The following is a 13,251-nucleotide window of genomic DNA, read 5'->3' as shown; positions in this document are numbered from 1 at the left end:
GTTAACTCTCTAGAGGCCACATTTATTGTCCAATCTTCATGAAATTTGGTCAGAAGATTGGTCTAAATGATATCTTGGATGAGTTTGAAAATGGTTATGTTTGCTTGAAAAACATGGCTGCCTAGGGGCGGGGCATTTTTCCTTATATGGCTATAGTAAAATCTTGTTAACACTGTAGAGGCCACATTTATTGTCTTTTCCTTATGAAAATTGGTCAGAAGATTCATCCCAATGATATCTTGGATGAGTTTGAAAATGATGTCGGTTGGTTGAAAAACATGGCCACCAGGGGGCAGGGCATTTTTCCTTATATGGCTTTAGTAAAACCTTGTTAACACTCTAGAGGCCACATTTATTTTCCGATCTTCATGAAACTTGCTCAGATGATTTGTCCCAATGATATCTTGGATGAGTTCAGAAATGGTTACCTTGGCTTCAAAAACATGACTGCCAAGGGGCGGGGCATTTTTCCTTATATGGCTATTGTAAAATCTTGTTAACTTTCTAGTTTGCTCAATCTTCATGAAATTTGGTCAGAACATTGGTTTCCTGTGTAGTAAAGTTTGGTTTTATTATGTCAATATTATGTGACATTAACTGTATGATGTAATTTTTCATAACACATAATTTTCATGTTTGTTATGTTCAGTTTTTATGCTGTTTGCTGCTCATCAGTATTTAAGGTTTGGATCTTGAATAAAGTTAGAAAAGTCTTTAATTAAATATTACTTTCTAAGGGACTACAAATGCGTCAAAATACGTATCTTTAGTGGTAAAAGGTTTGTCATCTTGCCCTCTTATGTGTTGTTTGATTTTTGTTTTGCTCTGTGCCATAAATGGCAAAGTTACAAGACTCCAGAAAAAATGTCAAAAGTAGATGGGCTTTATACAAGTGATGTTTCACAGAAATCTCCATTACAATAACATGGATCATCCATTACTCTGGGTTTGATATTGATATTGAAGTTAGCAGAAAATGTGATGTATCAAACCATCCATCTGTCTGACCGAGTTCTATAATCTTTGGAATGTTTGACAATGATGTCTTATTTGTTTCTGGCAGTGTTGTGATAGAAATTCTTCCATTTGGGAGATTGATGCTGGGAAGTTGAGTCCTCTGCAGGAATGGCATGGATTCAAAGCTTGATCTATTGAAACTTATTTATCTTATGATATTAATAAAAATAGCTTTATCAAAAGGTGGAAAATAAAACCTTTTCAATAGCACTTCTGTCTAAAATATATTTGTCCACTCATTGATCACTACTTGTTTGGACAGTGAAATATTTTTTGCATGTAGGTTTGTCTAAACAACAATAAACGTATTCCATGTTTTACAAAAATACCATAACCAGCTTCTTTATTTCTTATAAAAATTGAAACATTGTAATTTTGAATAGCCATTTCATTTACAGCTTTCATGGTTCTTCTCGGAAATCTAGATAGATCCCTGTGCAAGTTGTATTAGGTGTCACTTTCGCATTACATTCATCACAGACATCCTAATTCTCAAGTCTTTCAAAGAGCTTTACTGAATGCTGGACTGGATTGCAGTCATGTGACTTGTCGTTTCAAATGAAAAGAACCTGAACAGAATTGACGATCTTGTGTATTTATTTAATTGGTTCATGCTGCTCACTAAAATTCAGGAAATTGTGGCTGCATGGGTTCTAATGGTATTTGAAGCAATCAGTCCACAGGTATCTAGACTGGTTTATTTAATCAATCAGCAGCTGTTAAAGGGCACACTGAAATACCACATGATAAAAACACCTGATAGTGTAATCAATTTTTTTTATGTCCCCCAGTCTATACTGGGGGACATATTGTTTTTGCCATGTCTGTTGGTTTTTTAGCTCTACTGGCCGAAGGCCTGAATAGCTTATGTCATGGCGTGGTTTCCGTCGTCTGTCCGTGCATGCGTGCGTTAGACTTTTTCTTGTTTACGCTATAAAGTCCACAGTTTTCATCTGATTCTTTTCAAACTTGTTCAGTGTCTTTATATTAATGAGGACTCGAACCCTATTGAAAATGGGTTACATCAGAGTAAAAAGTCCAGAATTATCTCCCCTTGAATTTGAGAAAATTGTGAAATAAGGCTTGTTTACGCCATAAAGTCCACAGTTTTCATCCAATTCTTTTCAAACTTGTTCAGTGTCTTTATATTAATGAGGACTTGAACCTTATGAAAATGGGTTACATCAGAGTAAAATGTCCAGAATTATCTCCCCTTGAATTTGAGAAAATTGTGAAATAAGGCTTGTTTACGCAATAAAGTCCGCAGTTTTCATCCAATCATTTCCCAACTTGCACATTGTCTTTATCTGAATGATGAGTCAAACCCTATTGAAAATGAGCAATATCGGAGTTATAAGGCCAGAATTATCTCCCCTTGAATTTGAGAAAAAATGAAAATCTTTAACATTTTGTCATAACTTTTGCAATATTGAAGATAGCAACTTCATATTTGACATGCATGTGTATCTCATGGAGCTGCACATTTTGAGTGGTGAAAGGTCAAGGTCATCCTTCAAGGTCAAAGGTCAAAAAAAAATAATTCAAAGCGGCGCAGAAGGGGACAGAGTGTTTCCGACAAACACATTTCTTGTTTGTTTACATATAAAGTTCTATCCTTTTGAAACTTCAATGGATGTTTTATATCATCAAGGGCCAGAACCCCATTGAGAGTGAAGAAAATTTGTCCAATTTATTGTTGAAAAGGAGCCATTTGAAGTTTAAATTTTACGTTTCTTCTTGTTTATGCGATAAATTTCCCATTTTGGGTCTGTTTATTTAAAATTTACTCAGATTGTTCATACTTTCAAGGGCTTGAGCCCTATTGATTCCAGCCAGTAGAGCGATTCAGGCCCTCATGGGCCTCTTGTTTGTAGGTTTGTTTGTGACAAACTTTAACATTTGCCATAACTTTTGCAATATTGAAGATAGCAACTTCATATTTGGCACGCATGTGTATCTCATGGAGCGCAGCACATTTTGAGTGGTGAAAGGTCAAGGTCATCTATCAAGGTCAAAGGTCAAATATATTAGGGGACATAGTGTTTCACAAACACATCTTGTTGAATGCTTTTTTTTCCACCAGCACTTGCATCTAACATGTCTGTAAATATATATTTTAACCCTTTCAGTGCGGGAACCGGATTTTAAAGGCCTTTGCAAACAGTTTGGATCCAGATGAGACGCCACAGAACGTGGCGTCTCATCAGGATCCAAACTGTTTGCTGTTCTGATAGTATTCTTTGAAAAAAATCGAAGAAAATGCTAATTTTAGAAATTCTGCAGACGACATTTTAGCAGACGACAAATTTCCCAGCATGCAAAGGGTTAACATTATTTATGAACATTGATTCCGCATCTTAATAAAGTTAAACTTCTATTGCAAATAGACAAGTCATTAATATTTTTGTTTTGGCTTTCCCCGAGCAATGAGTCTTATCACCATCAATTTGATGGTTTCACCAAACGTTTACTTGTGTCAAAACAGGATTTATTTAAATCCATATGTGGATATTGTCAAAGGTTAGAAAGCTGCAATCAAAGCTTCAACCCCATATCAATGTAAGGGAATATCCACTCTGAGAAAAATGTCTGTCTGGTACAGAGAAGAAAGCAAATTTCTTGACAGTCAGTATCATCGTTCCCTTGTTTGACTTGAATCCTATAAAATCCTCTGCATTCAGATGAGCACTTAAATTTGAAATACAATCTGAGGGAAGAAAAACACAACAAATAACAAAAAAAGAAAAATGAGAGTTTGTATGATTAAATACCCAGATTAAACAGCCTTTAAGGGGAATATTGCTTCAATTGTTTGTCTTATTGCAGGAAGCAAAATTGATAGCTTTCAGGTTGCATTTTGACAGAAAGCGTTTTCTTCAATTAGATGTTCCTGAAACATGCTACAGTCCAGGTTTCAATCCAGCAAATAGTGGCATGTTTTGTGGATGATTCAGTGGTCTGGAAACTCCATAGCTACTTTCAATTGTTGTTTTGCCCATGCTTTTGGCACCAAAACAAATAGTAGTAGTTTACTAATCTCATGGCTGATGATTAAAACTTTTTGCCATGATTCAATTTGTGATTTCATTCGGTATAATAAGCAAAAAATAAAAGGACAAAACTGGTGTTTCGTTTTTCTGATGACCATGGTACAATTTTTAAAATTTAGATTTTATATTCTATGTTGACAATATCTCTCCAAAACGGGAGACCAAAAACCCGAATCTCAATGAAATCAGATTAACCAGCAGCATATATCCAGTAAACCTCTGTATTGATTGATAAATTGTGTTTCATTTGTTCTTTGGCTGGCGGAACTATCCTCAGAAATAATTGAAACCAATATTTGAAGGGAGCTAACCTGGGTCAATTTGAATTGTGAATAGCACAGGTTGTCTCCCTTTAGCATGTAGTGCACAAAATCAAAGTTGGCAAATTGCACCATGTCCCATGTTTTATTTTCCAGATTAAATTAACAACTGACAAGATTGGCGGCAAGCCTAGAGGGTACGCCTTCATTGAGTACGAACATGAGCGGGACATGCACTGTACGTATTGATACTGAAATTGCAGTCATCAGACCATTCAAGACAAGAAATTCCTTATATCAACCATTGTATTTTTCTGGTATTGGGTGGGGTGGGTCTTGATTTACTATTGTCAGTTGGGCTTGATGTTTTTTCTTAGGGATTAATGCAAAGAGGAGGATTGCTCATTTAGTTTGGGGGGTCTTGTTTCAGGGGCTGTGCAGGGATTGGGGCTGTTGTGGTTTAGATAAATAAGGAGCCAATCAACTTTCTGTTTAATCATTTGCCTAAGCGGAGTTGTTGGTATATTAAAGCATATGGTTGGGGACTCAGGTGTCTATTAAAGAGCACAACTGCTTTTGTTGTTTCATGCAAAAAAAAACAACAGCTACTAAATTGATAACTTAAAAAGTGCCTGTAAGAAGGGTATATTGGTTAAATTACATGTACTTGTTCTTTTTAAATAAGATAGTCTATTATTTAGTTTTGGTTGTGTCAATAGTCCTTTTACGTTTTAATGTTTGATAATGGTGAATTTCTTGTCATGAGAATGCTCTGGAAAGCTCATCTGCTGTTTAAGTGTTATTGATAATTTATTAAAATCATGTAATAAGATCTATTCTTTTGCTATAGTTTGTATCATATTTATGTGCATTTGAGATTTATAAGAAATTGCAAGTTTTAACAAGTAGGTCTGTTTAAAAACAAGATCTTCAGTTATCAAACTTAGCAAATATGGATGTGCTCTGTGAAGAAGGGGTTTAAGGCATGCTTGTAAAGTGTCGTCCCAGATAAGCCTGCGCAGTTTACATTTAACAGAAGGGGTTTAAGGCATGCTTGTAAAGTGTCGTCCCAGATAAGCCTGCGCAGTCTACATTTAACATGCATTTAACCCCCTTTTCACAGAGCACGGCCCATATATATTATTAGCAAGAACAAAGAACATCATGTCTTATGTAGAACTCAGAAGCTCTGAGTAAAACAATGCAGGACGAATATGCTAATTTTGATCATTATTAACTATTGTAAGGATATATTTATATTGATACGGAAAATAGCTTTAAGAAAAACTCAGTTTGTTCCTGTGCTTCTTGACTGACATATGTTTAGTTACAATCGTATTTAATGTCAATTTAAAATGTCAGTAAAATATCATTAGCTAACAACTATTATATCTGTTGTTTGAAATTCCATTGAGTTGATTTCCATTAGAACTAAAATTTGCTGGGCCTTTTTGCACAATATGAACTATATGGTAAATGTGTCCATTTGCCACTCAAAATCAATGTGAATACTTGCTAAATGCCAACAGCATAGAACCAGAACAGCTTGCGACTAACTCATTGTTCATGTATTATGCTGTTTGCTGCTCATCAGTATCTAAGGGATGGCGATGAAAGCTTTAAAACTTGAATATAGTAAAAAAGTTCTTTAATTGAATTTGAGTTTCTAAGGGACTTCAAGTGTGTCCAAAATATATATCTTTGTGGGAAAGGGTTAAAATAAAAACTTACTGAATATTTCCAAATAAAGGTCCTGACTGGCTTCAAGTTTTCATAAAGGGATGTTTACTAGGAGTCCAGTCTTGTTGATCACTGTAGAGTCCATATTGCAGATAAATGCAATGGAATTTCAAACATATGAATGACATAGTAACAATATTAAGTACGTTGTCAATCCATTTGGGACATCAGTTCTGATTTTGTTTGCAACAGAAAAAACTTGAAATGTTATGTTTATTATATCTTCAAATCAAGTAATATATTTTTTTCACCTGAAATGTAAAAATGGATGATACATTTGAGCTAAGTTTGTCGTGCTAGGACTTTTCTGGCAGTGTTTATAACTATATGAACGTTTGAAGATTCAGTTTTCCCAAATAGTTTCACAATTATATAAATTATGCAGCAGTTAGAACAAAAAAATTATTAGTCAATATGTTGGAAACATTACATGATTTGTTACATGTCAGAATGACATTACAATTGGTATTATTTAACCAGTTGTTAAGTTCGATGGAATACCAAAGAATATATGGGAAAATATTTGTTATGAAACTGGTCACTATGTCATTGTTTGAACATTATTTTCTTTTAAAATGTACATAATTGCAATGGGCAGTTTGATGAAAATGATAAAAATATGCTCTTTTCAAGATTGATTTGCACTTTAACTGTATGTGCCTATAACAAAATGTATTGTTCTGTTGCTTAATGACATGATCAATGGTGAGCATTTGTGATCACCTTTTGTGCATCATGAGTTGGAAAATGGTTCTTTTCTGTTGAAAACATTGCCGTCAGGGGGCAAGGCATTTTCCTTATATGGCTATAGTAAAAACCTTTAAACACTTGTTAAGTCACTGTAAAGTAAAGTGCAATTTTCTTTTTTTCTTTTCTTGGTCAAACCATTGTTCTAATAATTGGCTATAGTAAAGCCTTCGGCTTGTTAACACTCTTGAGGCCACTTTTATTTTCCAATGTCCATGAAACTTGGTCAGAACATTTGTTTTAATAATATCTCAGATGAGTTGAAATTATTTTGGTCTGTTGATAAACAAGGCTGCCGGGGAGGTGGACATTTTTCTTATATGGCTATAGTAAAACCTTGTAAACACAGTTATAGTTCAATTTCCATGACACTTGGTTAGAACATTTTCTTCTAGTGAAATATTGGGCAGCAAAGAACAGGTCAGTTCCTTTGTAACCCAGTTGAGCGACTTAGGGCTTTTCAAGAGCTCTTGTTTTTTCTTTTCTTGCTAAATGTGTACTTTAAGTACTAGGGATTTGTTAAGATTGTTTCCTGGAATTAACACATAAGCAGTAACAAAGATATTACGTAAGAAATTTTCTAATTCATTTCACACAAGTTTATTACTTTGCCAGACTTGTATGTTTTGTACTAAGAAAGGCCTGTAGTGGATTTCCCTCCATAGGTGAAAACAGGTTGCAGAGAAGAAATGTTTTTAGTGTTAGAAACATAATGAGAAAACAATGGGCACAATATGAATTGAGTAAGATTGTCTTGAGTAAGACTTAACACAAACCTTCAAGCTCATATTTTGAAATACTTGTAAACAGAGAATCAATAAGTTGTATTATCAAATGTACATAAAAGTTCAAATATAGATTTTGGATCAGATGTCATTTTAAAACATTGAATATTTCTAAACAAATAAATAAATACAAAGATAACTAGAAATTGCGCGGCCATGGCCAACGCATATCCCCACGCCGCAACTTTGACCCAGGGGTCAGATCAAAATTCCAAATAGTGCACCGTAGCACATATGCTTATAGATACCATGTGTTTAAGTTTTAAGGTCCAAATGCTAATAGTGTAGGTGAAGATAGTGGCCAGGACGGACGGATGGAAGGACAGACTGCAGAGATAACAACTTAATCACTTCCAATTCTGAGCGTGGGGATAATAATTAATGGAACAACCAAGTCTTTATAAAAAGCATTTAATATTACTTCAACAGGCAAAACATTCATAAACCAATTTAGTTACAAATGAACAGTTCGGAAAATCGTGATTGTATACATGAGACCATAAGTAATTTATTACCAGGTAAACGAATCCTTCCTCATGTATTTGATGTTGTTTATGAAGAAAAATCTTTAAAAGTAACCAGTATAATATCACAACAAGTATCGTATACCCGGGTAAATATAATTTGTTTATCAACTCAAATATTACCAGTGTCCACAATAGGTCAGTTCCATTATATTTGAAAAATCCTATTTCATGGATACATAAATAGGTTTTTGTCTAATTTATTGGGTTCTGTCTTGTCTAGTGAACCTATTTGTTTGCCCTTTCTCCCCTGCTCATGAAAGCACAAAGCCTAGTGTAGGATACCTTTAACATTCTAGAATTTTAAACATGCTTAAATAAAGTATACAGGTTATACCTAATATATGTAAACACAAACAAGAGCTTTGTCACAGACATGACAAATACCCCCACATGCCATGTTGACACAGAATATTTAGCATGTTGTCTTCACAAAAAACAGAGGACGCCATGCTCAATGTTTAAAATGTGCTAAGTGACCCCATGACCTAGTTTTTGACCTGGCATGGCCCATGTTCAAACTTGACCTTCAGATCATCTAGATAAAACTTCTGACCAAGTTTGGTGAAGATCAGATAAAAACTACTTGAATTAGAGAGCGGACACCATGCTGAATGTTAAAAAACGCATGACTCTGTTTAAAATGTGCTGCGTGACCCTGTGACCTAGTTTTTGGCCAGGCATGGCCCATGTTCAAACTTGGCATAAACATCATGTAGATACAACTTCTGTCCAAGTTTTCGTGAAGATCGGATGAAAACTTCTCGAATTAGAGAGCGGACACGGACGGAACAACCGATTGACCGACAGACAGTCAAGACAGACAAGCTCACTCCTACATGTGTATATACCCCCCAAAACTTCGTTTGTGGCGGTATAACTACTAATTTACAAGAGATGGCAAGGATGTTTTGCAGTTAGTCGTTGGTTACAGATAGATATCAATTTGCTATGTATTTTTATGTCCCCCCCACTATAGTAGTGGGGGACATATTGTTTTTGCCCTGTCTGTTGGTCTGTTGGCTGGTTGGTTTGCACCAACTTTACCATTTTGCAATAACTTTTGCTATATTGAAGATAGCAACTTCATATTTGGCATGCATGTGTTTCTCATGAAGCTGCACATTTTGAGTGGTGATAGGTCAAGGTCATCCTTCAAGGTCAGAGGTCAAATATATGTTGCCAAAATCGCTCATTTTATGAATACTTTTGCAATATTAAAGATAGCAACTTGATATTTGGCATGCATGTGTATCTGATGGAGCTGCACATTTTGAGTGGTCAAAGGTCAAGGTCATCCTTCAAGGTCAGAGGTCAAATATATGTGGCCCAAATCACTTATTTTGTGAATACTTTTGCAATATTGAAGATAGCAACTTGATATTTGGCATGCAGTGTATCTCATGGAGCTGCACATTTTGAGTGGTGAAAGGTCAAGGTCATCCTTTAAGGTCAAATATATGGGTCAAAATTGTTCATGTAATGTCACTTCTGCAATATTGAAGCTAGCAATTTTATATTTGAAATGCATGTGTATCTCATGGAGCTGCACATTTTGAGTGGTGAAGGGTCAAGGTCATCCTTCAAGGTCAAACGTCATATAGGGGAACATTGTGTTTCACAAACACATCTTGTTATATGTATATTTTATTTTTATTGAACTTACAAAATTGGTCATCATGCAGTTTGTCTTGCATGCAAATTGTCTTCATAATTTTTTGCATTTAAATAATGTTGAGAATTCATAGAGGCAATCTACAGCATGGATTTATTCTGCTATAAATATTTGAAGAATGTGCAGAAGTACAGTAACAGTATAACAATAAGTTAATGCAAATGTTGAAAGATTGATACCACAACATCTGAGATTGTGAACTGTTGAACCCACTACTGAAGGCATAAAAAAGTAAATTAATATAAATGACATAATAATTTCCAAAGTTTAGGGGAGGTAATTCAGACAGGTGTTTGGTGACTTTAAATTGTGCGGATTTTGTGGTTGTAGTGCTTACTATTTTGTTAACAAAGTGGCTTTCTTTTAAATTTGCATTACTATGATCATTATTTTAAAAGGCTGTCATTTTTGTGGTTTTCAAAAAAGGTAATTTCTTCCTTAACAGGTTAATAAGTCTTAAGTTGTATTCTTATCGCAACAGTGATAATATAATATGGGCACAATATATTAAAAGTCTTTAATTAATAAATATTTTCAAGAAACAATGCATTCCAACTTTCCAGAACAAAGTTAGGATTATGGAAAAACTTTTGTAATATTAATTTTGTCCAACTGAAGTTTTAACTGGCAACACAATTATGAACACCATTCCAATATGTACCTGAATAAGTTAACATAGCCATATAAAGTGTGGCTATGTTCAGAAGCATACTGACTTACCTGTTGTTCTGAGGTGTTGTTACTAGAACAAGAGGCAAATTCCACTTCCAACATTATGTAATTTCCATCAAAGTTCAGATAGCTGTAGAAGTCTGAAGGCATTAGCTGGGTGGGTAAACAATTAGCACAACAAGATCCTTTCAGTGCACATAACTAACTGAGCCACAGAATTCATACCCCAATGATGAGGAAAATTTCACATCCCTGCCACACAAATAACTTGTGTTTTTTTTTGGGGGGGGGGGGGGCTGGTATACTGTTGTCTGATGTTTACCATTTACCAGTACTAATTGCCTTTTGTTGTTTGTTGGTATGATACACAATATGATACAATTTGTATTGTCTGACTTTAATTTGGTTGCATAAACTGGTGTTTTTGTTCAGCATCTTTTTATGGGGTTTAAACATTTGTCAATGACATATTATTTTGGTGTTTATATCTTTTGGCAGAATATTAGTTGCTAATGATTGTAAAGTAGAGGTCTTGAATACTGAAGAATCTCTATTGTTCCAGCTGCTGCAGATATTGTGCGATTTTTTAAAGTTGTTAAGTTACAGCTGAACTTTGTTATCATTAAGAATATTTAACATATCAAACAAATTTCCAGGTACAATGTTTTTCATCTTTCGATTGTATTTCTGTGTTTCTGATATGTGTTATATCAGGGATAAAACTTTTACGACACGACCCACTTTCAGTCAATTATCACTTCACAACATTATGTTGTTAAATTTAAATCAGTATTTAATAGCTTTAGTTTATCATTAACAGGAGAGTTATTTTATACTAGAATGTATTGAAAAATTAAAGACAAAAAATCTCAAAAAACGAAATCGGAGAAAAAATACTATATTTCAAATAATAATTTTGTCAACATATCAATATTTTTAAAATAATTCGAAATATTTTGCATCCTCTGGTTTGTGTATAATTATAAAGCTTAATTATTCAGATTTGATAACCAAGTTCAGCTGTTGTTATGTAGAAAAAATTGTTATCACAGCCACCATTCTTAGAACATACTGTAAAACAACAATGGCGTGTTGTTTACTGTATAATGTAAATTATTTAATAAAATCATTTAGCGCCCCCAAAATAATTTGGTAGAAAAAAAACATAAATAAAAAATTCTTCAAACATTAATTTTAAATTTTTTATTAAAAAAAATCTTGAAATAAACTCATGTGAAGTTGTGTCTTGCATGTTTTCATCAAAGGAAAGAAAACTAATTTTTAATTTCATTTTATTGTTTTTAAGTTATCAAGTTTCCTTAATAGCTTTTAGGACAATGCCCTTGTGTTTCTATCTGCAAGGTAGAACGTGTTTACCTTGAAAGTAGTGTGGCTTTAGAAGAACAATTCAGTTTATTAAGAAATTATATTTATTGTTCAGACATGAACACTGTCTGATTTACTCTGATCTGTTATGTCTTTATGTTTGATTAGTTTACGCTATAGAAAGGCATCTGATAGAATCCATCTGAAACCTGCTGCCCTTAGGTGTCAACCCACACAACGATTGTAGAGTCTGCTTAACCCATTTATGCCTAGAGTCTAGAAAAAAGGCCTTGGCAAACAGCGTAGACCCAGATGAGACGCCGCATGATTCAGCGTCTCATCAGGGTGTGCGCTATTTGCTTAAAGGAATTTCTGTAAGAAATATTCTAAATATAGAAATATCTATACTAGACATCCCTAATTTTGGAAATAAATTGATCCAATTTAGAAGGATGGGAGAGTCCACTAGGCATAAATGGGTTAAGAGAATGCTTTACAAACTTTAAAAGACCAAACATTTACTGCTAAATCAAATGTTTAGAGTTCAATGTCTCAACAAAACATTGAGCGATTGCTTTCGCTTATGTTAACCCATTTATGCCCAGTGGACTCTCCCATCCTTCTAAATTGGATCAATTTGTTTCCAAAATTAGGGGTGTCAAATATATTTATTTCTATATTTAGAATATTTCATAAAGAAATTCATTTAAGCAAACAGCGTAGACCCAGATGAGACGCCGCATCATGCGGCGTCTCATCTGGGTTTACGCTGTTTGCAATGTCCTTTTTTCAGGACGCTAGGCATGAATGGGTTAAGTAAATGCATAATGAAATAAGCCAGAGGGAGAAGATTATCACCAAAGAACATGTCACTATTTTAGTTTTGGTTTCAGTTGGATACTCAAGATGCTTTTGTGTGATATTGTGTTAGTTGAAAATATTAAGCTATGAAAATATTAACATGCCTAGATAAGTGTTGATAACATGTCTACATGGGACTTTGTTACATTTATAGTATGAAATCTTGTATGTTACTGAAGGGGAAGGTAGTGAAGCAAAAATAAGGACGTGGTAAGTGACAAGACTCAACTATTATTCCTAAAAATCTCATACAGCGGTAAGATCAAAAGTAAAAAATGTTTTTCTGATTATCTGATTTTGGGATGGTAAGTGCTATGCTAATTCTGAATTATACATAATTTAACATCATAGGAAGTCATATCTGATATATTTTTGGTAAGTTTTGTGGTCGGTAAGTCTTAGCTGTTGGCACTGAATTTTGGACTCAATTTGAAACCTTTTTGTGATACTTATAATTTTCTGCTTGAAGAAAGTTAGAACTGAACTAATCTGTCTTTGTTATTTTTGCTTCAGACTGGTCATATTGACGGTCCACATTCAGTAATGACTAAGTCCCAATAAACACACAAGATTTGGGTTTGTATATGTTGGTAA

At 34.2% G+C, this 13,251-nt stretch overlaps 2 protein-coding genes across 2 annotated transcripts in view; both read left to right on the top strand.

The window, feature by feature from the left end:
- The window catches only part of LOC127872198 (uncharacterized), a 229,571-nt gene extending 216,407 nt beyond the window's left edge, over positions 1-13,164 (top strand). Inside the window, exon 12 of the transcript XR_008045724.1 lies at positions 9,699-13,164. The gene's annotated coding sequence lies outside the window, so the exon portion shown is untranslated. The remainder of the gene's footprint in view (positions 1-9,698) is intronic.
- LOC127872353 (U1 small nuclear ribonucleoprotein 70 kDa-like) overlaps positions 1-13,251 on the top strand; it is a 121,172-nt gene that overhangs the window by 94,776 nt on the left and 13,145 nt on the right. The window contains 1 exon segment of the mRNA XM_052415687.1: positions 4,484-4,565. Coding sequence (XP_052271647.1) covers positions 4,484-4,565 — 82 coding nt within the window.

The sequence above is a fragment of the Dreissena polymorpha genome, chromosome 1, assembly GCF_020536995.1.
Source record: "Dreissena polymorpha isolate Duluth1 chromosome 1, UMN_Dpol_1.0, whole genome shotgun sequence".
Lineage (NCBI taxonomy): Eukaryota > Metazoa > Mollusca > Bivalvia > Myida > Dreissenidae > Dreissena > Dreissena polymorpha.
Note: the sequence above shows the minus strand (reverse complement) of the source record. Positions and strands in the feature narration are given on the sequence as shown.